The sequence below is a fragment of the Asterias rubens genome, chromosome 11 (assembly GCF_902459465.1).
Source record: "Asterias rubens chromosome 11, eAstRub1.3, whole genome shotgun sequence".
NCBI lineage: Eukaryota > Metazoa > Echinodermata > Asteroidea > Forcipulatida > Asteriidae > Asterias > Asterias rubens.
The window spans coordinates 13,820,377-13,847,426 of NC_047072.1; the positions used below are offsets into that span (position 1 = coordinate 13,820,377).

General features: G+C 35.9%; 1 protein-coding gene across 3 annotated transcripts; it reads right to left on the reverse strand.

The window, feature by feature from the left end:
* On the reverse strand, positions 1–26,354 carry LOC117296432 (four and a half LIM domains protein 2-like). 3 transcript variants are annotated; one of them, XM_033779352.1, is made up of 7 exons: positions 26,084–26,354; positions 9,250–9,450; positions 7,243–7,429; positions 6,632–6,801; positions 5,682–5,868; positions 3,970–4,002; positions 1–1,355 (listed from the first exon to the last, which is right to left on the reverse strand). In XM_033779352.1, exons 2-7 carry the CDS (start codon positions 9,418–9,420, stop codon positions 1,207–1,209), a joined length of 897 nt encoding a protein of 298 aa, XP_033635243.1. In that variant the 5' UTR covers positions 9,421–9,450; positions 26,084–26,354; the 3' UTR covers positions 1–1,206. The 3 variants fall into 3 exon arrangements, with proteins under 3 accessions (XP_033635243.1, XP_033635244.1, XP_033635245.1); XM_033779353.1 differs by lacking the exon at positions 26,084–26,354 and adding an exon at positions 21,418–21,667; XM_033779354.1 differs by lacking the exon at positions 3,970–4,002.
* Between the last annotated feature and the right edge of the window lie 696 nt (positions 26,355–27,050).

Here is a 27,050-nt window from a genome sequence, read left to right on the forward strand (position 1 = left end):
GATGGTTACGGAACTTAACTCATCCTAAGTCCTAAGATTAATACCTAGTTAGGAAGAGTTTGGTGAAATCGACAGCGGGACGAGGTTGCCCCTCGTGATAAATCCAAGGATTAAAAAATTGAATAGAATTGTTTTGCCAACGCCCTCCCAATATGGTACTCTTAAGTTTGAACAATACATTATTTTTTTTCATGATAATGTTTTTTTCTTCTAAATAGAATTCAAGTTTGAAAACACAAATACCACAAGATAAAAATCCATACACAGTAAATTGTAAACTCCTGCATAACGGAAATAAATTTTTGCATAAACGTGTCATAGTTTTAAAATGTTTTTATACAGTATTGTTTACAGCCTACTCTATAATTCTACAATATTTATTCTATTTCAGAAAGCTAGGCAATAAATAGAACAGAACTTTTCTTTAAAATAATCTTACATGAGTCAGGGAGAAAACATTCTAATTCCCAAGTCTGTGAAATATAAAAGAAGTTTTTTTTTGCTTGTTACATTCAACGTGCAATCAGAAAAGAATTGTAAATTCATTCTCCAAAACAAAATCACAATTTCACAGTAAAATTCTATCTTTTAAATTTATCAGGGAAAGGTTGGTGTTTCCACAAGAGATTTATAACAGGTAATCGTTTTGTTTTCATTCTCTTAAATATATGTAAGCAGTATCTTTGCTGGATTTTTCATAGAACACTAAATTCATAGTACAGATTTTAATAACTATTTTGGTTTTATCTTCACAGCATATCAGTGAAATTGAAACAATCAAAGAAAGTGCAGATAAAAAATTAAAGTCTATTCATTTCATTTCTTTAAGATTTGCATTAATTTTTGGGTTCCTCTTTATTTAGATTATTCAAACACTATTATTCTCCCTTTATATATACTACAAGTGCATTAGAGACACATTGTGGAGTTTTATAATACTTCATAATTTTCCCCAAACAAATCTTTTCTTCTTACAAAGGGAAGGAAATATCTGCTCTTTGTAAAAGCCATTTTTCTGCATCCTTTTGAAAGACTCAAAATTTGCTCCCTATGGGATGTTCACACTAGATTGGTATTCTGTTCATTTAGTTATAATAACAAGGTAAAATAAGAGGGCAGGGTCTGAAAGGGGGGGGGCTTAATTCTCCACCCCTCAAGTAGCATCTGCAGCCAGAATTGATTCCGTTTTTGAACTGTATCCTATCATCAGCCTTGAGCACAGTTTGGGCAAACGATGTCCTGGCCATCCATGACAAAGCACTCGTTGACCAGCGACACTTGGCACTTCTGGCATTGGAAGCAGCTGTTGTGCCAGTTACGATCTTCAAAGCAGACGTAGGTCGTGCTTCCTTGGCCTGAAGAAAAGGAACATTAACTTTTCTTAGTTATTGTTACGCAATGTCCCCTCCACACTCAATACAGAATTTATTCCTACTTCACACAATAAGCAAATAAGTCCGACCCCAGAAGCACAATTGACAAAACAACAGAGTTGAAATCTCTCATTGGAGGGCCACCAGCAGGAGTAGGAGAGGCATGCAAGTCAAAAACAGGACGCGTGGGAACAATTTTCACAATTTGTTCTTCACTATGCATCTATTCAAGTTTATCTCTCCCAAAAATCAAGTCATTTCAAAACAAATCCTTGAATTGCGTTTTCGCAACCACCACGCTTCACCAATGGCATTAACAGATTCACATTTTTAATTTCCTTCTATGGCCAAATAAATATTTGTGGGCATCTTGTTATAACTTCTTCATATTCTATGCCACTTATTCCAGTTGTACAAAAAGAATCATGGCACACAGATCGTATCGCATAATCTGATTGGCCAACACGCAATGTAATGGTGCCCACTGTTGCCCAGTCGCGTTTAGGAAATGAGACACTCGACTCAGTATGAAAGTCAGAAATACATACAGCCTTCTTGATTATAAGCACAGGAAAGCTTGCTCGTTGTTAACGATTCAACAGCAACTATAGAACTCCATTTCATCACATACATTGGAGGATGCAGAGGAAGGGATGATAGCAAGAAATACCATAATCACACAGACTCTCAAAATTTAGGGTGAAATCGAAGACCTTTACTTTTACCATCAGTTAGGTTAAAGAGCACGAACAAGTTTTAGTGCTAGGGAAAACTCGGAAAGGTGTCCTTAAGTTTAATTTATGACTAATTTTTGGTTTGACATTTCATAAAACTGTCATTGAGTAGGTCATCTTAAGGCTCTTAGTAGGTCATCTTAAACCTCAAAACCTACTTTTTCAGTCAGCCTCGTCACTAATCCTTTGTTGTTTTGTTTTTCTTGTTTCTTTGCATTGTCCTTGTTTATTTTTCAGCACTTTTGATCTTTGTTAGAGGCACTATACCTGTATATAAGACATCCCTCCCGTTTTTTTGAGGAGGGGGGGGGGGGAGTTCAAGCCCCTTATCTGCCTCCAAATACAAAACATATTTTTACAGGTAAAGTTTTAGCTCCACGACAGCAATTATTGCTGTGAGGTTAGGCAACAGTGGAAGACAGGATAATATTTACAGTGATTAAGTACAATTCACAGTGTGTCAACTTGACCATTCAAAATAGAGAACTTCTTCAATACAAAGACACAAAGCAGGCATTGTGTAGAGGTGCATCCATAGAGCGTTAATACTACATTCAAAATACACAAGATTGTGATCGGTATGCTTGACAAACAATGTTTGGCTCCAAGAAAACATACACAATTTACAATCTTCCCGTCTTGTGTGCAAATGAACTCTGTGCCCAAAGTGCAAGTTAAAATTTGGAACTTGTGTTTAACTGAGGGCATTTTTTTTTAGGGGGGAGGGGTTTCTATGAATTGACGATGTGAATCAGTGGAAATACAATGCTGATTTCATTTAAGTCCCAACACCCTCCCACTGAAAAGAAAACAAGAGTTAAAACTTTGAGGAAAACATGCTTAATTTTCTTGATGACTAAAGTACAATGTGTGGTCAAAATAATATCCACTGGTGCATAAGATTCACAATGTGGCTTTGATACTAAATGCATTTATTTGTTTGGATTAACTAGTGACTAATGAAGTTAAAACTCAATGATGATGTGGTGAAAACAGTGACAAAGTTGTTTAACAACTACGACATAAAATATACAACATGGTGTAACTATAACCACCACTAATGGTGTTGATGCATGCAGAGCTGGGGTTAGACCATCACTGCACAATAAACAAAGCGATTCCATTTTAATCCTTAAGCCCAGTGAGATGTTCATACAATTTGGTTATGGATCTCTTAAGAGTATCATACTCATCAAACTGATTTTCTGAAGCATTAAAGGAACACGTTACCTTGGATCGGTCGAGTTGGTCTTTGAAATGCGTTTGTAACCGTTTGTTATAAAATGCATATGATTAGAAAGATATTTTAAAAGTAGAATATAATGGTCCACACAAGTATCACTCGAAATTGCGTGGTTTTCTTTTTACCTCATCGACAAACATGGTCGGCCATTTGTATTGGCTGACCGTGTTAGTTCGCAAAGTAAAAGGAAAACCACGCAATTTTGAGGCAAATGTGTGTGGATCATTGTATTCTACTTTTTAAACATCTTTGTAATCATACGCATTTTATATCAAACGGTTAAAAACGCTTTTCAAAGACCAACTCGACCGATCCAAGGCAATGTGTTCCTTTAACAAAGCAACATGAGCGTTTAGTTTTTAGGCAAAGTTGATCAGCTTCAAACTGCTGTTCTGATATGTAACTCAGTTACAACATTTTTTACCTTTTATTTCTCACTGCATTTTCCCACAACAAAACATAAATTTTAAAATGTGATTTAAGTTATGTTTTTTTAAAGGGCTGGATTAAAAGGGTTTGAAGCATTTACTGAGCTGACCAAACAAAACAGAGGAGATTATCTATTAGAATACAACGGCTTGTTGTGTATTTGTGGCATAAAAATGACAGTCCTTCTTACCAGTATTGGCGCCAGGGGGAGTCGGCCCGCCAACTGAAGAAAAATTGGGAAAATTTTAGGTTGGACATGCAACATGCACATACAACAAGACTCGATGAATGAATGAATGAATGAATGTACTGCCAGAATGTAGCAAAGATGCATTTTGTTCACAGAACTTACAGGTTGTCTCCCATCTAGCTGTTGTTTTTTAAGGTTATGTCATGGTGGAAGACTAAGCAAGCCATGATAATAAATTTAAACCCAAGTCATCATCTTGTCCTTTAAGATGGAAGACAACCTAACAAAGATCTTTATCAGAGATGTCTCAAAGAAGTGATTATTATTACTCAGACACAAAAGTGTAAACCAAAAATCCAGGATATAAGATTTGATAATACTACAGAGAACAGCTAACCAATGCTCTTTACAGATGCTTAATATTTAAATGTTAGCTATAATTGGTGACATCTCTGACATACACAAGTACATCTTATGAACATTCCGATGATGATGTAGACAAGATGAAACACTTTTCTGATATTTGTTCACATCATTATAAACTGTAATATCTATGGCCACATTTTATCACTGAATACTAAGTTTGTAGTGAACAAACTGTGATTAAAAGTTGATTTTGCTTTGGTTTCTCATTTTTTACATGCTTTTAGTGTTGATGACCAGCCGGTTAGCTATCCCGCAAAAAGCTTATTCTGCTTCAAAGGGACTAAACTGCAACTAGATATATCACATATAGGATTTGAGGCATTGCATGGTGAGGTATCAATATATATTTGGTTTGCGGTAACACCATGTGTGTATCTACTTTCCAGGTAGAGTTTGTTCAGTCTCCTGACGATGACTAGAGCAAGCTAGTCAAAACGTTGAGACCAACCCAAGAACTGACTCCGCGGTAGTACAGTTAATTACGATCCTATAAGCTAAAGTAGTAGTTCCAGCCTATTTCTATACCATCCGCCCCGGTAATAGTTAATAAGCAGGACAGTTCTTTTCAGAACTGAGAAGTCTCCCGAACACCCAAACAATCTACTCCGCAGTAGTAGAATTAAGCAAGACAGTTCTCTAAGAACAAACTCAACCTGGCAAGTAGATACACACATGGTGTTACCACAAACCAAATATATATAGATATATCACCTTTAACAAATCTACAAAGTTTTTATTTTTTCCCTCTAGCTCTGGTTAATACCATGGGGGCAATATGCGGGGATATGACAACAAAGTTTTTTACCCTCAATCCTTTCAAATTAGTTGTAAAAGTCAAAAGGAAGTTTGTGTTAGGGAGGGAAACCTTAAGAACCCAAAAAGCGAATTTGTAAACAAAAGACAAGAACTGAGAACTCCAAGGGAAGGTGCACAAAACTATAAGACTATCAACCCGGCTGGTAGGTTTTATTTAAGATGTTCCACAAGTGGCTGAGAGAAATACAAATAGATGTAGGACAACTAGAGAATGACACGTGGAAAAGAAAAGGTTGAGATACATGAAGTAGGAAATACAGATATATCCTTGAGAGATAATGACAGATGCAGATGAAGAAACAGAAAAAGTGAAAAGGAAAACAAACATCAATGGAAGGGGAACATTAAAGTTATGAGGAGGGAGTCTGCAAGTAGGCCTTCAGTAAGTTTAGATTCCCTCTCGGAGTTCATTGTGTATATATTTATTGTTATCCCTCAATCCTACACTTTTTAGCTCCACCTCAACTTACCAACAATAGGCTTTTGGCATGCTGAACACCTGCGTGCAAACTTCTCCCCATAGCAATCAGCACAGTAGCGTTTCTCATCACGCAGTGTGAAGCGTTGATTCCACAGGGACTTTGAGCAGCCTGAGCAGCAGAAACAATCCCTGTGCCATGGCTTCTTCTGATAGGAGAGACCTCCACTTGAGATGATCTGAGAGAAAATGGTAGGTAACTCATCAATTCAAAATTGTTCCTGTAACTAATTAGCTGTGGCCAATTAGTGGTCAGTCCAGCACATCATTCCTGAGTTGCGATGGTTTAGTTAATAAAAAATGGATTTGAATTTGAATCCTAACCTAGCTGGTTTTGGCACTTGATCAGCATGCAGTCTTAACAGTGGACCACTGGCCAGATGCTAGTTAAAACGCATGAGGACCAGTCAAAATTTTCTCCAACTGATCTGACTGGTAAGTTCAGTATTAAAAAAGCATCCCTATTTAATGTAACAAACGACATGTAAAAAAGCTAGCAGATTAATGAAATGACAGGCTAACTCGGCTCAATTTCATATAGAGCTGCTAAGCACAAACATTTGCTTAGCATGAAATTTCTTCCTTGATAAAAACAGGATTACCAACTAAATTTCCATTTGTTGCATATTGCTTGTTACTGGTATTCAGCTGTTGTTTGCTTATCCTGAAAATCATGTGGAAATTTGGTTGGTAATCCTGTTTTTATCAAGAAACAAATTTCATGCTAAGCCAATTTGTGTGCTTAGCAGCTCTATGAAATTGGGCCCTGGTCACCCTAGTTGGTCACAGAAAAGGTTATGGGCAAACCCTGTTGATCCTTTTTAATGCAAGGGAACAAATAATTAGCTACAAGTGAGGCTCTCTCAGACCAGACACAAGGTGGCAGCAGATAAACCAGTTAGTTTTCCTTTGGTGGGTTTCAGTGATTTAAACATGTCCTACCTCTCCACAGCCAGTGCACTTAATACCAAAGGTGTCCTCATAGCATTTTGTGCAGTAGACTGAAGACTCCTTGGGTACAAAGCTGCCTGTACCAATCTGTTTCTCACAGACTTTACAACGGAAGCACTTGTCATGCCATTCTTTGCCTTGGAAGCCGAGTCTTGTCACACCTGGGTCAAAATAATAAGGGTAAATGTCAGTCTTGAACAAGGAATTAACATTCAGGAAACTTATGTAGGCCTTACACATGCAGAAAATGAGAATCACAGGGGGTACAATTTGTACACTTTCTTATTACAATTTCTCTCCAGGCTCCTTAATTAAAATGTTGGGAAGTGGACCAAACACCAATGAAGTTTATGGACTATCTGTGTGTATTACACAACTATTTTGATTTAACTTTTTTAAGACTGAAAAAAACAAAACTTTAAAAAGAATTCAAAGATCGGAAGAGTTAAAAAAAAAAAAAAAAAAAAAAAAACCTTCAGAATTGCCATTTTCAAATTTGCATTGATTGGTATTCCATGCTAATATTAATAATCAAACAAGAATAATTTCCATTTGTTAATGGTTACAGCCAGTGAAAGTAAAGGCAGGACGAGGGGCCATACCAGGTTTGAGAATCTCCCCACAGGCCTGGCATTTGTTGGCCAGATGTTTCTCATAGCAGCTAGAGCAGCACATCTTGCTGTCCCAGTTACCGAAAGCTTTATCAGCCAGGGATTCCTTGCAGAAATGGCACGTGTAACGAGCCTCAAAGCAGGTTTCATGGTAATGCTGATTCTTGAAGGAAAGATCCTATCCAAAAGAAAGCAAGAAACAAATTTCATCAATATGGAAAGGTTTGCGGTAACACCATGTAATTCTCTAATGAGTTGGGGTGGTTCTGAAATGAACCGTTGGTCTTAACTCAACGTTTCGATCAGTAATTTCATCAATATTACGATAATGTAAATGTTCCATTCGACATTTGTTTTACAAAGGTGATGCTATGATATTTTGTAGTTTTGTTGATGGCCCAAAAATATGTGTGTATTTAGCTGACATGTCCTGTAACTTATTCAGATAAGAAATCATTTATTACACGTTTGTTGACGCAAATAAATAGTAAGTGGCCTGACGTTTTGACTTTAGCAGAGTCTTTCTCCAAGGCTAAATGACAACACAACAAACACCCCTAACTTGCCTTGTATGTACATTTTATTTGGGGTTTTTGTGTTTTTCTTTTTACAATTTCACAAGCAAAAACACCTTAAGTTCCCTGATCAGCCAGTTGAAGTATTACTATATAGAGCTCTTACATTTTGACCACTTTTTTGTTTCAATCAAAGTTGAAGGAACACGTTGCCTTGGATCGGTCGAGTTGGTCTTTGAAAACAATTGTAACAGTTTGTTATAAAATACATATGGTTAGAAAGTTGTTATAAAAGTAGAATACATGATCCACACACATTGTGGTTTTCCTTTTACTTTGCGAACTAACACGGTCGGAACTAACACGGTCGGCCATTTATGGGAGTCAAAATTTTGACTCCCGTAAATGGCCGACTGTATTTGTCGACATGGTAAAAGGAAAACCACGCAATTCGAGTGATACTTGGATCATTATATTCTACTTTTAAAATATCTTTCTAATCATAAACAGTTAAAAATGCTTTTCAAAGACCAACTCGACTGATCAAAGGCAACGTTTTCCTTTAATTTACTCTGCCGCTGTGTACCATTAAGCTCATCAGGAAATCTATAACTATAACTCACAATCACATCATCTGATTTGTCTTGGGGGTGGAAGCTTAAAATAGAGTATGTTACTCTATAATACTCAAACTTCACAGTTTTTAGTATAGTTACTACTGATTTCCCATGGTACATCCACTGTCAAGGAAAGGCGATACTATAGACTACATGTTCTTTTATTTAATATGAACAATATCAGTCTGTGTACCCTAAGGATAGAATTATGGATTGGTGACGTAAGCATCAACTTTTGAACAGCACTCCGTGGACCTGGCACACTTTGCATTGAATAATGGGATTTTTGGTTTTGTTTTACAAATGTAATTACTTCCTCAGTAACCAATACAATTAGAACTTTGACCATGGGGTGATTTTCTTCTTTTATTTTTTGGAGGGAGATTAAAATTCAGTTGCACAAGTGGTGCTTTTTTACTCCAAAACAAAATAAAAGTATTTCCTTGTTTCATACTAAAAAACTTTAATGATCTCTCATATTTTTTTCGTTCTCAGAAGGTTAGTTCTAAACCTATAGAATGGTTTTTAACCAGCAATGATTTGACTCCATCTCAAAGTGGGTTAAAATATTTATCTCACATATTCCAAAATATGTGTGTATCATTATGAACCCTCTGCAGCTAAGATTCTTGGGGGAAAATACATGCGGAACTGTCATTGAATCAAAGAAAAAGAAAAAGTTAGTTACTACATCTTAGTGTATACACACTTTCACTCAGTCTCCTTGTTCCTTTTATACTTTGAATAAACCTTCTTTAATAAACTATAAAGTGATATCCAGAAACACTATTTAGGGTTGTCAAAGTTGTCATGTATAATTTTGAAAGTTTGAAACTTTTCTATGTTTTCTCTGTAACAGTTCTCACCTTAGAATCATGTCCAATCTTCTGATTGCATTCGGCACAAGTGTTGGCAAACAGGTCATTGTAGCATGGGATACAGTGAGGATTATTCTCCCTTAGGATGTAACTCATTCCACTCAGTGACTTGTCACAGTGGAAGCAGCAGAAGTGCCCGGGATGGAAAGACCCGTCCATGGCGCGAACGTACTCTTGAGAAAAGATCAGCTGTAGGATGAACAGAAAGTGACTGATAAATCATCCAAGTATTTAAATTCACTATATGTTAAATTTGCATCGGGTGGGATTCGAATCCATGACCTTTGCAATTCTAGAATTGGTCAGACACTACTCTATAATTGCAATGGTCTTGGGTTTGAATCCCACCCGAGTAATATGCCTGTGATTTTTGTCACAGAATTCGGGAAAGTACACAGTGCCAACACACATCGGTGTAAAGATAAAACAAAAAATTAATAGTTAAATGCAGCATTACCGTGTAGGAAGGGAATGGTCTGCTGAGTGCAGTGGTAAGCAGCACTCTCAGATAAAACTCACAGGTTATATGAGTTTTGAGTCAAAACAATGTTCTTCGATATGAAGAGACAAGTCACACTAAGAAACCAACATCACAAAATAGTTATAAAGCCCTTCGATAAACCCTGTACCTGCCAAGGTTCAAGTCCCCGATAGTACATGACTTTAGGGAGCTTCCCTTAAGAAATACTTCTGAAGGGTAGAAAGGATATCCTTACTGAACGAAATTAAAAATTTATGAACTTCTACCCAGATTTTCTGTTGTATTTAACTATGTTTTACCATAAACATTTTATCAAATGAATTAAAACATTAGACGAGGTAAATTTTATGTCAGCAGAGTCTCAACATTTAAATGGAGAAGAATCTTTATTAGCCTGGTTTCTGCAAGTTACCCTTGATTTCTTTAAAAGTTTGGATAAAAGGGTTTTCTTACCAACATCCAAAGACTAATCTTTCCCCTTTGATAGTAATATAAAAGTCATATAGTAAAAACTTGATATATCTTGATGCACCCCTTTATGGAACGTGGGACCAGGTGCTGTGACTTATCTCGAATTATCCCTGGTGTTAGAAGTATTAAGAATTATAACACATGAACTGGATGGCTCAAGGTTCTCACATTGACGAGGTGAGGCAGCTTTTCAAAATGTTAATGCATTATTTGTTTAAGCATTACGTGTTTTACTCTAACAAAATCCTGACAAGATGGCGGCTTTTAACTTATGGACGGTTTTAAATATTTCAAACTGGTGGAACAGAGTAGATTTTTTTTTCTTAGTTGGAGAGTGTCAAGACCACAAACTTGGGGGTCTGAATTGAAGGTGTTTGGATAATTTGGGAATGCAGTTAAAATGTTTGTATACATACTCCAATAAATATAGCCCATCATCGACAATTACAACAGTTCTTTTAAAAATATCACTTCAAATGTTGGCCATACAAAAACCAGAACAATCTTCCATGGTTCTTCCAACTAAAAAGGTCAGAATTTTCCAGCACCAATGTTCCTTAAACATCAGTCTTTTAAAATAATTTTTTAATTGAACAAGGTATTTTTGAATAGCCATTCCTACCCTCATTTTTCATGACTTTAGGTGATGCAGTAATGCAGTTTACAAGATACATGTTTGGTATTTGTCTCAATTCCCTTGTGAGCCAGGCTTCACATCTGGCACTCACACTTTTCAGTCAATGAACATGTCTGGTTTGAGATGTGGGCCAGCGAAAAGTTGAGCCAAAGGGGGAAAATGTCCCTGTACATGGTGTTGCCGCCAGCTCAGTGTGATGCTGGAGTAGAGATTTAAAGGGGTTGTACAACATCAGTAATCAAATACATATTTAAAAGTTCATGTATGTTTCTTGGTTGGAATGAATTTTTACTTAAAAAAACAACAAAATATAATGTACCTTTAATTGGATTTTAACCTAGAAGGTGAGTTTAAGGTTAAATTTAGAATACAAACAGTACACACAATTTGCATGATAAATCAAACCAATGGGCTATGTTGAGAGTTTGGGGCAAACAACAGCCCAGCAAATCCAATGATTCACAGTTGGTAAGCACTGTCCATGTGAACAAACTTGTACAGGTATAGACATTGAATAGCTTACGACTGGGATCCCAGCCAAGTTTCAATTCTCAAGTACAAAATAAACAACCATGTTAGTATATAAGTTGAAACCAGTTGAAATATCATTTCCCATTCATGGTGTTCTTTTTATATTTGTATAAAGTGCTCATTTTGTGTAGATACTTGGAAATGAAAACTTGATGCTTGAGGCAGGATAACAAGATAAAGCAGACATTCATGCACCTTTCACTTTTGTTTCTCATCATTTATGACACACTCAAGACAAGAAATTGTTCCCTGTATTTAATAAGATACAGCGATGATTTCCAATGTCTACAACCACACCTCCAAACAGACTATCCTAAGGCAAAATTTACCAAAAAATTATAACTTATCATTTGTGCTCACACCCACCCCCACTATAGACACACCCTCAGCAGTTTATCGCAACCACGTCAGAGAAATTGAAAATGGTAAGCTTATGGGGAGATAGCCAGGGGACACCCTATCCATACACACTTTGGAACCTTACAAAATATTGCAATTTCTGTACTTTTCTAAAAAAATATGATTGCGACAGAAATGTAAACACACATACCTTTCAATCAAAAACAAATTGAGATGTACTAATAACAACCTCATGACCAATCAATGTTTTGCATGGGAGTACAATGGACAGAAATAATAAATCATCAATATTTCAGTTCAGTTAATCAATAGACATACTTTGCACCAGGAATAAAATTAATAATAAATATGTCCTTAAAAAAATAACATCCATCCATTGGCCTGTTGGTGAAAAACTCATATGCTAGAAAGTAACACCATAAACTAGATCAACAGCTGGGATCCCTTTTCAGCATCACTGATTTGGAAATAATTTCAATGTCACGATTTAACAATCCTGGAGAAAATAGCTTAAATAGGTTCTTGTTCAATTTTAAATATCACCATCAACTCAAGTTTGTTTTGAAAACCTGAGTAGTTACCTCTGTGTTCAATAAGATCTCAAGATGTGATCATTCTGTGTTTTTCTTCTTACAAGAAAGCAAAATTAGATTCTTGATTATACACAAATTTGTTACTTGTTTTTTCAATGGCACAACACTTAATCAATCCAAAACGTTAGTTTAAAGATAGGCTTATGTAAAAAATAATATATATATAAAAAAATGGAATGACATTCAAATAGGTTTTGTGAGTTTCTTTTGCTCATGAGAAGGATTATCCCTGTCATAGGGACAGGAAACAATTATTTCAACAATAAGATTTATACATTGAAGAGAAGCAAGTAATTAATCAATACAACATAAAACTCTGCCCATAGTTTGGGTAAAACACCCATTTGCATGTAAGTAAATGAGCCTGTGACATGAATCCCCTATGAGTGAAACCAGGTTCAACCTGTGTTATGGTTACTTTGTATTCCTACCCATGAAACAATACAAAAACCCAATCTTAACACTACTGACCTTGAGTTTCAGGTCCAGGGCTGTCTAGACAAACTGTGGTTTAAAAGTGCACTCATGACCTTTCAGTCATTTCACTGTTTGCCTTGCACAGGAGGTGTCGGTCTAACCTGAAATATCCCTAATTAGGAACCACTCATACCCCCTTTCAGACTAAATCATCCCAACAGCGTACAAATATATACCCTAATGGGGATATCTCATATTGTGACAATTGTGTCAACTTTTCAAAGCTGTATACATTTTTACAAATTTGTGCAGTTTCATATAAAACCTAAATTGATTAGTGATCCTAAAACAAAACCTAAATTGATTGATAAATAACATTAAAACCATTCTATTTACAGATGGCATTCATTCATCCAAACAACTCAAATATTCATTTTGATTATTAGGGGAATTTTATTTGAAACCCCCAAGGACCAACTGCTACCGTTGTTTGTAACATATGGGTTTAATATTTCCCAAAAAGGTGAGATATCAGAAAGGTCCACACAAAGCCTAAGATGGCAATTGACTACTGCAGAATCAAATGTCATAAGATATTTTAATCAAAATATATATATTTTTTTGTGCTAAATTCTTTGATGTACAATTAAACATTCCATAGCTGAATGACCCTAGAAGAATTTGTTTTACACAAACTACCACCACTTATGGATGAAATCAGATCCATCTGTAAATCACTCAACGACCCTTTAACCACAGAACATTGCAAATTCAGGGCAACTGTATCAGTCCTAGGTTTGGAGAACACATTACATAGTTATTTACTCTACGGCATTCAGTGCGAAGTGAAAAGATATGTCTGAAATTTAAATGATGCAATTTTTTTTCTTTGTGGTGTTGAAAACGAGAGCTGTTGGTGGTCTTGAAATTATCTTTAAAACATATGTCGTTTTGGAAGTATTAGCTGCATACTTGAATTAAACCATTCCTAGAACTTCCTCAACTCCATGAGGAGCAACTTTTAATTAGTGCTGTGAAGTAATTAAAACACCATCCTTTCTCAGCCTTAACCAGGGGTCAACGTATACACCAAAGGATGAAGAGATGGTTAGGTATTTAACTCCCAGTTGCCAACATACTGCCCAGCATGGTCAAGTTTCAAACATAACTTGGCCTTAAGAAATCAAGTCCATTCAACCACAAAGCAAAATTCCTTTGTGCAAAGCTGTGTGTAAAACCTACCAATGCCTTGTTTCAAGTTTGTACATCCCATGGAACTGTCACTAGCTCATTTGGATGAATAGAAATTGCGCTTTCTTAAATATTATCCTTGACAAAGTGCTTCCCTGAGCTCATCATACAATGACGTTATGCTACATTCTACCATAGCTCCATGATTCTATCATAGAGTAAGCTATGTCCTTACTCTATGATTCTACTACATAGCTTTGACACATTTAGGATGTCCACCATCTGTTGAACAAAATTCATCAATCTCAGATAAGAAAGTAGAGGAAACTCCCATGATTGCTGAACTTAACTTCCTCTATAGTAGTATCACAGGTACTTGTGAAGGTCAAAAACCCTAAATCAAATAGTTTGAATTGTTTCCGGAAATGCCGTTGTCTGTGATTGGAAGCTGTTAAGCAAAGTAGAATTTCATTTACCCTTAGATATCCCCAAACTCCTCCTACCCCCCCCCCCGCAAGAAAGTCACCATAGGGACTTGAAAGGGTCATTACCAGACAGACAAGCCAACAAAGACTATCATTGACCACTGCACATCTTTAAAAGCGACATGAGTTTAAAAAATACTAAAGGATTTTGACAAAATTGAAAACTTTGGATGCCAGTTATTTTTTTTTTTAAAGCAAAAACACAGTTTTTAGTAGAGAATCTGTATCTTCCCACAAAGACACCGTTTTCCTATTAGCTTATCCAACACAGGAAATTCCACCAGTAATTTACTACAGTGACTCAAATGTCTGTACTTGGGAAGTCTTGCCAATCAAAGTTCCCCTGTCTTGATTTACATTGACAACATGTCAAACCTTTTAGTGTAATGTGTAAAAGAAGAACTGTCAAATGGCATTACCATCTTGGATTTCTGACATCTTGGTAAGCACTACAATGAACTCTCCACTTACTTTCCACAAACTTATTTTAAAACTTGTGCATTTGTTTATTACTCATTGTTAAAAACAACTATGCTCGAAATGTCGCTGGACCTGCAGGTCCCAGGTCAGTAAACTTACGACCATACATGTGCAGTGTTTTTTTTTTTTCTTTTCTTTTTTTAACACTAAACCCTTGTTGTTGTCTTTGATTAATAAATATGTTCAATGTAATTTGCATCTATGATGCCAACGTGCATATTTTGAAAAGGTCGCTACAGTGCTGAGAGAAACTAGTCCATTTCTTGCCAGCCTCTTTCCACTGGGTAAATTCACTGGCAATCCTGACATTCCCCTCATCCCAACCTGTCTCGTTCAACGAGACATCTTCGTAAGAAACATCAGCAACCAAGAGAGGATGAACCGAAAAAATATGGAGGCTCTGATGTAAACTAAACACCAAGTATGCCGTGCACAGCACGCACCGGGCACACAGCCAAATATAGTCAGATCTAAATGGTCCAGGCACGTTGTAGTGTTGTAACCCCCACTTTATGATGTCACTGCATTTGCCAATGAACTGTGAGTATAACAGGAATATAAAGCACTGACCCAAGTTTAAAGGAACTCTTCTTTAGTTTACGTTAAGTAATATTTGAAATGATTTTTTGGGGGTACAACTATACATGATCAAAACTCTAATTGCTATGTAACGTATGTGTTTGATATTGTTAAAATCTGAGTTTAAAAAGCATTTGTGAAGTTCATAAGATTGTTTATCTATGAAGTTCAACATGACATCTCAAATCAAATCACAATAAGACTTCAGGGAAATCAAGTCTTTACGAGTGTCAATCATTATCCTCTTTCATGACCCAAAGTGACTCGGTCTGAGTTTCAGAAGGAAACTCTTAGTGATTTGATATAAAATTTGAGCTAGAATCCAAGTAATGATTTATGCAAGCTATTGCTTAGCAATTAACAGTTCCAGAGAAAAATAGCAAACTGGTCCTTTAAAGAAACCCCTGCTGGTTGGCATGCAAGGTTATTGGATACTAGCCTTGGTTCAAGGGTGTTGTAATGAGAAGAATAAAACACCACAGAGAATGTGTTTATGAGTTTCGCAAGTCAGTACTGATGGCTGACGATTCATTAAATGTAATACTCACATCAAAATAACCGTATAAAATATAATTAGCAAGGTAATGATGACAGCTCAAAAAATAGCAAGCCTATTTATTTGGAAAGGGCAATTTGAATGCTTTATTATTTTGATGTTAGTATAAATAAATTATGGTGTCTGGTAGTAATGACAATTGTTCTATAGATTTTGAAGTGTAAATTGCATAAAGTTTTAAATAAAACCACAGTTAGATGGTGAGACTTTTTGTGCTTCTAAGATGACAAAACAAGTAACGAAACACCCCCAAAATCACATAAATCTTACTGTATAATTCATATGTAATGATTTAAATCATGCTGGTACAAACAACTCTGCAGTTTGCTTTGTGAACTCAGCATAAAAGGGGCAGTGAGCCAGTGGATTCAGGTTCATGTGATATTTAGTTTAATCATATAAGATCTCCTGGTCGAGAGTCGACCAACTCAGACAACACTCAATGCCAGCCAGCAAGGACTCAGTTGGCGCCAAATTAAACTAAGAGCAGAATTCACTCCCTCCGAAGAATAACTGTTTCCCCCTCCCCAGGATAGAAGAACTTTGACATATGAGAGAAAATAATAACCTGAAATAAAACAAGAAGTATGATGAAAAGAGATGTGTTGCCTTGAGCCACCGAAACAAAATAGACACTGTGAATCGTCTGGAGTTGAGAAACGCAGCTAGTTTGGGGCGATATGATTAGTCGGGGCTTTGATGGTTTTTTTGTTCTGGTTGCCCTAGCAGGAAGTGAGGAGGGACTCTCTATTGTTAAAGTTAATTTGTGAGAAATTAATCTTGACGGCGATGGTGGTACTTTGGCGTTAATGAAGGATTTGATGGTGAAAAATAGCCGCTGGGTGACACAGTTTTGATTTGGGGAAATCAGAGGAGATAGAACTTTCAAGAATTTGTTTGTACGTTGGAATTTATCAGTAGGTATTATCGAAAGGTTACAGTTCTTTTTATTGAGAGAAGAGTTATACTTGCACTCACTAACTAGTTTAAGAATTCAAATTCCATCTTAATTTATCCCGAATGGATGATGTAAACTAATAAAACTGGTGCAAACCATGCCTTGGGCTTAATGGTATGGGGAAGGCGACAGTTGCCTGTAAATGCCAACATATGAGTACACACAACAGTCAATATTGCAGTGGGCGGATCATTTGCATAATTGGTCTGATACCGTGTTACAGTCTCCACTTCTATCACAATGCATTTATTACATTGCTGAGTTGTTTTTTAATATTTCTAATTGAGTTGGAAAAAGGAAAACCTCCATAAAGCAATGCATCATTCGATAATTGGGGGGGGGGGGGCTGGGGGGTTATTTTCAACATAAAATTCTGCATAATGATAAGTTTAGATACATAATATGAGAAATGCCAAACTCACAGTTTGCTAATTTGACTAAGACGACTGCAGGCATACATGTGATGTTTTATACTATCAACCTCTCCCCATTACTCGTTATCAAGAAAGGTTTTATGATAATAATTATTTTGAGTAATTACCAATAGTGTCCACTGCCTTTAAAGCTAACTAGAAATTACTCAGAAACTTTCAAGAATGCAAATAATACAACAGTGACCAGTATCTTGATTTTTAATTAGCTATGATTCTTGAGATGCTAATTACCAAAAGGCCAACATACAACAGAAGCCTGTGCCTGCCAATTAAAGCAACAGTTTGCCCTGAGGCATTTATTGTTGGTGACAGATAACTGAAGATCAGAATCTCAAAGTTATCAGGCAAAAAGCTCCACTCTGTTTAGGATCATTACATTACTCTTTGCTTTATCGTTCCAGTTATTTTTGTTTCAAATTTGTCAATATTTTGAACATCTGTCATCCTGCTGCATGTCGGTCAACTATCTCAAAGACACCATCAATGGTTGAATTAAAACTTGGCACTACTTCCGTTCAATGTGATAAAAGGTTTCTATTGATGGACCGAAACATGGTACAAATAAATTAAGGTGGTTTAGCTACTACTCTAAAAAAAAAAAAAAAAACCTGCAAATTAACAATTGACTACCGAAGAAAAATCAATGTTACACATAAAAACATTGGGCCTCTCCCAAATACATCACTTATTTTTGTTACTGTGACAACAAAAATAACCATCAAAAAAGCTCCCATCAATTTGTCTGAAATAAAAAGAATAGTTTATTTGTCGCTAACTACCGGGCAATCTCTGTGGTCAAGTATGGTACGACATCTGCTTTAGATTGTCAAATGTCATGGGTTCGAATCCAGCCTGAGTAAGCTTATGCTTTTGGATTTTATCCACAGGAATTAGAAAAATACTAAGTAAACAATGCTTTGCACACATCCGTGTATGGGCATACTCTTTATCCCGATGCAAATTTATCTATTAAATAATTTATCTTGTAATGAAGCCCCCCTCTGACCAAAGGAAATTGTAAAATAATATGTTTATCTGAAATATTGACAAACAATATAGATTCTGATTAGAATTCCAGATCTTGGATGGTTATATCAGACATGTATGAAGTCCTTTCTCAGCTAAACAAGAGCTTAATAAAAACTTTACGTGGCCGGGTTTACATATGATTATTTGTTTGTTTCGGCATGTGAAACACTATCTCCGACCATACAGAATCAATTGTATATCTTGTACATGATGGAATCTGATGTTGCTGTTTGCACTTTGAAGGATTTGACTGTGAAGTAATATGAGCACACAAAATAAATTAAGTCATTCACTTTCACTCTCAACAAGGAACTGAATATATTATATTTCTCTGAACGAAGGTGGAAGACATGAGTCAAAAAAAAATCTCACAAAACTGACTTGTGTTTGACAAGTATTTGAAGTGACAAACAATATAGATGACTAGAATTCCCGATCTTTGATGCGAATATCGTACATCCTTTCTCAGATACATGGTAAACCATTTTTAAAAAAGGATTACAAAGTTCTATGATATCAAACTGGCATCACCCATAAATACCCCTTATTTTCCCATTCAAGAAAGTATGTTTGGTTCTTTATATGAGACAGAAGACATGGGACTTCTTTACATACATGTCTATGTTCATCACAGAAAAAGTGTCTCTTTCAGTCACACCCATCCCTCCAACAAGTTATCTGTATATTCTGCCTTTTGAAAACCAAGCATTACGCTTTAAAGAAAAACTAAACATTTGAAAGATTCCAACTCCATAAAAGTTTGAAAATGACTTGTAAATTATTCCCGTCCCTATTGTGAGTATAGAGCAATGAGGTTTAAACTATCAGGCATTAGTATTATTAGCACACTATCATATTCAAGGTCTATCCCTCAGACTTGGATTTCAGTTACAATTATATTTTAGCGTTTCTTAGTGGCCTTAAAAAAAAAGCAACTGTGCACAATATACTCAAGTTGCATTAAAATCGAATGGGGTAGACAGTTACAAAATTAAGGGGGGGGGGGGGCATTTTTAAGTAACCTTTTTTATATAGACAATTTTTGTTGGTAAGACCTTGCTATAAGCCACATCGTCATCACAAACTTCCATCCTTCTCATCAAGGCAAGTTAAATTGATGAGCTCCAAGGCCACACAGTTCGAAGTTGATATCTCAACACATGGTTTATTTATTTTCATTATACCGATTACTTTCTGCTCAACATGGATGTAAACAAATTCTTCTAAAGTGCAGCTGGAGGTACATGTAGGATTGTTTCTGAGCAAAGATATTGGGTAGATGTGTAATCCAAGGAATTACACACACAAATAATTATCTAAATCTGGAAACTCACCTTAAGGGTTCATCCCAAAATAATTTAATTGTTTTTGTATAGTTAGTGTTTTGATTGTTTGACAAACAAAATTCATCTGTTATATCTATATATTTTTATTTATATGTATTCACTTGTCTATAATTGCTGTGGCTTCAACCATTTGTACAAATCTGCTTTGTCATTTTTTCAAGTAATCTTTATATTTTTAAATTCTTGTATATTGTATATTTCTCTTAATATTTTAAAATAATCTCTTAATATTTTTATATGGAGCTGGTCTACTGTTGTAATTGCCTGCAAAGGATGATTAAAGTTGTTTAAATTGAATTGAATTGAATTGAGTATATATGATGTGCTTTTTAGTCTTATATAAATATTCAAGCGATTGTATTAAGGAAGCTCCAAAAATAGGGCCTTGTATATTTTATTTGACCAAAAATAATTTCTTTAATTGTATACAAGAAAATGACCAACACTTTTAAATTAAATTGGCTTTACAAAAGCTTATTGTATAAAACTAAAACAAATGAATATTAATTATCAAAGTATTTTTTCAAAACTGAATTTGTTTGAGTTCTTGGGTTACCCCAGCATGGGGAGAAAGCCTTACTGACCGCTGAGGTCTTGCAATGGGGAACAAAATTGTTGTTGAAAAAGAAATATTACTCTGCAGGATTGGTATTGATATGAACGTCATACTCAGTGAGCTCTAAATTCCAAATGATCTTGACTTCAAACAATTGTACATGATACATTTGACCAATATATTCATCTGTCTACCCAAACATTCCTCATCTGCCCATAGTGCCAAACATCTGCACAGATCTCTAAGTGCAAAGATTGCATCAATAAGGATGAAGACCTTCCCTGGCATCTCCAACAGTCGGACTGATTTTAACAGGCATGAGTTTGCTAATGGTTCCTAATAGAGCCAACTGTGCAGTATCTTTATTTAATAATGACAGCTGCATGAGATGTGCTACCTCTGTCTGGTCATTGCACATGATGTTATAACTAACCAGCCAAAAGAGATTTGTTCTATGGCGAAGGTACGGGACTTTAAGTTAAGTTTAAGACGAAACATTGGTTTAAAAAACAAAAACAATTGTCAATCACTAATTAGAAGAATCATCAAATGTGTGTTTCAAATTAAAGTGGAAAACTTCAGGTAACCTTGTGATAAAATAAATATCCATGTAAGTATGATGTATGCCTAAAGCTCTTGAAAACTTGATATAAACTTGTCAAATAAAGATGTGTTATGTTCCCTACAGTCTGCTCTTATCATACCACATTCAGTGATGAGGAAATAGTAGTTGAATAACCACACTAAAGAAGCAAATGACAATTCAACAGCCTTCACATACTCGACCCTTGAATAGTATCACTAAGACTGGAAGTTGCTACGTCTGATTAGGGCGAAGGTACTTGATAGTGTATTAACACTAGCGATATTACAAACACGCTTTACCACCAAAAATAATGTGCTCGACATTGGGACACAAAATATCAGTTTGCTCTTAAACTATTCTTGTTGTACACACACTTTCAAAGGCACAGGTATATTTTTGCAAGGAGGCACATGCTATTGTTCAATAATATGCAATGTTCAAAGTATTCAAATCAAGTTATATTTACCTTGAATTTTACCACATTAATCTTGAAAATTCCACAGCTGACAAAATAACTCCAGAGCTATCCAGCCTGTCAAACCGCACACTCCTGACTGAACAACCTAACCCCTCAAATGAACTAGTTTAGTTCTTCTTCCCAACACACATTCCTACGTTTATGAAAGGCGGTATCAGTTGCATGATGTTTGTATTATCACAAATCTTCAAATAAGAATGATTCCTGCGCACCATTCAAATCAATTCTACGTGAAAACCCTAATAAGCACTTGTTGAGTATGGTAGGTTTATTGGGGCTAAGCTACAAAGGAAGTTTTTGACAAATGGGTATATTACAATGAGGGTTGGCCAAGGATGGTGGAAGTGTTCAAAGGTTATTCATGCAATGATAACAAGAGGATACCATTGAATGGACTTAAAATAAACACAAGCCCTGTATTTCCTTGATCCTTCTTTCTTTAGGAGTCTTTCCTGTAATGTAATAAGGCTCCATAACTTTTGGACAATTGGTACAATCAATATGTTGTTAGTCACCCACAACAAGAAAATGAACCATGAAATCTCCAACACACTTTTGTCAATAGGTATTTAAAAAGTACATTGTAAGACTTTACAGGATGGTTTAACAGATTTTAGGCATATTTGTTCGAAGTGACTGTGGTATTTTCAGTAACACTCAAAGTATCGAGCCATCATCAGCCAAGAAGGTCTCAAAAACCTGAAGATTTGTAATCAAATGCAGTTATCTTAATTTCTGTTACTTTCCATGAATTTCTGAGAACACAGACACACACAGATGTTCTTCGCAGCACATCTTCAAACTACAACATCCCTGAACTTCCGTAATAATGACAATTCCTCATCCATCCAGAGACCACAATTGTGGTTTTGTTTACCCCACTTAACTGCTTGCTCATCTTGACCTCCTCTTATATAAGATAACTTTAAGGAAGTGGACAAATAATCTATAATCTCAGTTTCCTTGCTTGAAAAAAACACTATTCAAGTATGACAAACTTCATTCTCGTAAGCAGCTTTTTTGTTCTGGATTTTTTCTTCAGGGTTTGCCTTAACCTTTTTTAGTGACTAAACACCTAACAGTATAGCTGCCCATTTCACTAGTCCACCAGTTTTTCACAAGGAAATTTTTCGAATGAAATGGTGATGATCCTTTACAACACTGAACTAGCCAGCCGGACCACATAGAGTGAATTTTGACAGGTCCTCGGGTATTTTAACAAGCATTTGGCCAGCAGACCACTGTTAAAGCCATTGGACCCTTTCGGTTCAGAAAAAAAAATAAAAGTTCACAGATTTACAAATAACTTACAGGGTTTACAGAAGGCAAGGGTGAAAGACTTCCCTTGAAATATTATTCCATGAAATGCTTTACTTTTTTAGAAAACAGAAAAACAATATAAATTCTCGTTAACGAGAATTACAGATTTATTTTAAACACATGTCATGACACGGCGAAAAGCGCGGAAACAAGGGTGGGATTTTCCGTTGTTTTCTCCTGACTCCGATGACCGATTGAGCCTAAATTTTCACAGGTTTGTTATTTGATATAGAAGTTGTGGTACACAAAGTGTGGGCCTTGGACAATACTGTTTACCGAAAGTGTCCAATGGCTTTAAGGGAGAACACAGTCCAATACTTTGAATAGATTGCCTTTGATCTTTTTCCTTATCTACTGTCTCATAGTTTCATTATACAGCATCCTTTCACAAATCTTCAGTCAAAATGGTATACATTAATTTGGAGGAACTAATAAAGGTAGTGGACACTATTGGTTATTACTCAAAATAATTATTAGCATAAACCTTACTTGGTAACGAGTAATGGGGAGAGGTTGATAGAATAAAACATTGTGAGAAATGGCTCCCTCAGATAAAGAAGTAATTATCCACGAATTTGATTTTGAGACTACAGAATTAGATGAGGTCTCAAAATCAACTTGCATCTGAAAGCACACAACTTCGTGTGACAAGGTTGTCTTTTCTTTCATTATTATCTGGCAACTGCGACGACCAATTGAGCTCAAATTTTCACAGGTTTGTTGTTTTTATGTATATGTTGAGATACACCGAGTGAGAAGACTGGTCTTTGACAATTACCAATAGTGTCCAGGGTCTTTAAGAACTTTTAATATATATTTGGAATCTTGAGATACACAAAGTTAGAAGACTGGTCTGTGACAATTACCAATAGTGTCCAGGGTCTTTAAGAACTTTTAATAAATATTTGGAATCTTTGAATTTCACTAACTATCCCACTTAACATGTAACCTGTGAACGCTGAGTGGAGAGTTTTTCCATTCATACTGTCTGACTGCAACATCTTTTTTCATCTCATCTGTCATCCATACCATACAAGGATCTACTCAGCCGTCCCTGCTTACTGCATCCATCCAATGGTATGCCATACAATGTTTCTCCTGGGGTGATGTGGTTTATAAGAATTTCTTAGCTCATGTTGTTGGCATTGGAACTTTAAACGACATATTGGATTACTCTTAGGGATTAACGACATCGCTCTGGGTTTTTGAATACAATTATTGTGAATATAAATCTTCTTGAGTATTCATGAGGTTGAAACTTACAAATTGATTCTGGCCCAAGACTGATTTCTGGGTTTTTCTTTAATTGGCACAGCTGCTGCAAAGCTGAGGGTGTTGTCTTCTTTTTAACTAGTTTTTGTTGTTGTAATTTTGATGTTTTCTTTGTATTTATACATCTTGAAGTTTTTCGTCAGTCTTTTGGTTGTTTCAGTATTCAAATTTAGTTTGAATATCATTGTTTTCATAATCAAAACAAACAATGAGGCAGCAGTAACTTGACTGTTTAAAAGATTATGTATGGGTTGCTTTAAAAAAAAACTTAAAATCAATATCAATACTATTTTCAAGATCAAGCATGCTAAGGGTTCTAACAAACACCTTCAGAGAATGCAGATCTAAAAACTGAATGAAAAAAGTGTAACTTTACCATCTTGACAGCATTAATTAGGGTTATAAATGGTAATGATTTTCTTTACAATGGACTTTGTACAAAGGAATTCCATTCCCGCTCTATGAAGCATAATGAATAGTCACAGCAATAGCCGTCTGGTACGTAAACACGAGAAATACCAAATAGTCGTTGAACAACAAGTATATCATTCACATTGGTTGACCCTGCAATATTTTCTCCTTTTCCTGTTGTGCCTGTTATTGACACTGCACTAGAGTCAACATCAAAGTGGTCTGCTAGAATAGAAAGGTATTGCATTCCATCTTTTACGTGATTGTGCGTTTAGGAAATCCGACAAGAGCATGAACTTCACAATGGGGTAATTTTGATCATGCAAAGCAACTTAGCATACACAAATTTTTGCTGAGGTGACAAAGGATGTATCTCAATTCTGACTTTAAGCCCAGCAAATAAAAGCATTTTTAATTGCCCCAAGATTGGTGAAATAATATGTAAAATAAGACGATTTTTTGGGAAGTGCATTTCTCATTTTTTAAAAGCTCAGTTGGTAGAGTGCCGGAACGTTAATCTGGAGGACAATGGTTCAAATCCCGCTCTAGTAAATTAGTCTTAGCTTAAGGCCTAAATTGAAGAACCAAATGAAGGAAGCCAAAAGCAAATCTGAAAAAAAGTTGAACTGCATATGAACTTTCTATAACAAATGTCGAGAAAAGAGTAAAAAAAATCACTTACCAAAAATATTGATACTAACTTAGATGAAACCAAGAGCAATTTTGCACACGAGGTAACGTGTTACTAACACTTGCCAGAAGAAAAAACAAATAATGAATTACCTTGACTTTGACACCACAAGAAAAGGAGTTTATTTGTTTAAGGGTAGGTTCCTATGGAAATCTAACCCCTACTGTCTGATGCGTATCCTGCACACGGTGGTTTCAGCTTTGTGGGCTGCCAAAATGTTTACAAGGGATGTGAGGTGAAATTTTGGTGTCAAAATGGGTAAGGATTGGAAACATTAAAACCTGTGCTTCAAGTTTTCTCAACAATAGCTACGTTCAGTGTTTGTTGTTGGTAAATGGTATTCAATTAGAAGCAAATGCTGACCTGTCAATGTTTAACCAAATGAAAGGAATGATGTAAATGGGTAAATCAGGAGAAACTACACATGAGGCCTAATGCTCAATTTATGACAAATTACAAATAACGTTTAAAGCCAAATAAGATTAGTGCTATCTAGTCTGAAGGTATAATAATATTCTCTTCCAGAATTTAAAGAAAATACAACAACTTGACGAATCGATATGACATATATAATACACAAAATTGTTAGACCCATTTTGAAAGGCATCCACAGTTTACTTGTTACTATTCTCCATTATTTGTTAATATGACTACTTTACGTCCACAAACAAATAAGCAATAAAAGCAATTGCAAAGATCACACCACTTAATCAAAGTCAAAGACAGTCCTGGAATTAAAAGCAGACAAAGCACCAACAAAAACAACACACCTTTGGACCAATATAGATTCCACGATCAAAGCATTTCAACCAATTAATCAAAACTTTCATTAATTAGTTGTCAGTAGTGCATAAGTCATCCTTCTTGCTAGTACCCCAAGAAGCATAAATATATTGTCACCCTCTCTGCAGAATGCATAAAGTTAAAAAAAAGTTGAAAACATCTCATCAAGTCGTTTACCTGTCAAGAGGAGGCCCAGTGCTGTTAGATACTCCACACTCTCACAGATGTCTTCTGTTCCTACCACAGACGTATGTCCCCCCTCAGAATCGATGGATCGATTGGTCTGCAATGAGCAATCAGCGACTGTGTCTGTGGTATGCGCAGTTTACTTGCCTCACCTTCCAGACAACACCATAGTAAAGTTTAACTCTGCGCTCTCGTAACACACATCCAATGAGCATGAAAAACCAGGCCTTACACACGCCTCAGTACCACTTCAATTCAATCGCACTATACCAGCAAACCTTATGTGTGCGTAAGTCAGGCTGAGGTTATGTACTCTTCAGACTTAGTGGTGAAACTTTACGGGCTCCCTCTATCACGCTGATATTAGATAGTCTGTGTACATTAAAGGTGCTCCTCTCCTATAAACAACTCTTATAAGAAAATCACCATACCCATTTTCACAAAACAAGTTCACAACCTTCAGGGTATTAAATGAATACAAAGAGTGAGGTAATGGTGCAATGATTTTGACATGTTTTCTTCACAAAGCTACCGGCAAGCATTGGGGTCAACTTGCTACAAACGACTCCTTTAACATACCATTAGAGCCATTTCCTGCAGCAGGGGTTCCATGAACAGAATGTCTGGGGTATGGATTCTAGTTCAATGGAATCTAGTACCGTGCACGTTTTGAATGCCATCAAGGTTTGGTTTTTTTTCACCTTAAAAATGTAAATGTATCACAAATGTTTACAGTCGTTATGTTTACCGGTACAAATGTTTTACAAAATGTAATTAGTCGTCCGTCTTTTCTTTACAGCAGGTTAGAAACAGTTTTTTAACACAGTAACATCAGAATGTTGAAATGAAGTATATAAGTGAATGCATTATCTAACTTTTATCTTGATCTAAAACATTCACATGAATAATGGCTAAACCTTATCAGAAACCCGTGTTTAATGACCAGTGACTAACAGTA

Bases quoted from the DNA above. Each gene is read 5' to 3' on its own strand.
- LOC117296432 (XM_033779352.1), bottom strand. From the start codon at position 9,420: ATGGACGGGTCTTTCCATCCCGGGCACTTCTGCTGCTTCCACTGTGAC. The intron at 4,003-5,681 runs GTAAGTTGAGGT...ATTTTTCTTCAG, and splicing joins ATGCCAAAAGCCTATTGTTG to TTGGCGGGCCGACTCCCCCT. The intron at 1,356-3,969 runs GTAAGAAGGACT...CCTTTTCTTCAG, and splicing joins TCCCCCTGGCGCCAATACTG to GCCAAGGAAGCACGACCTAC.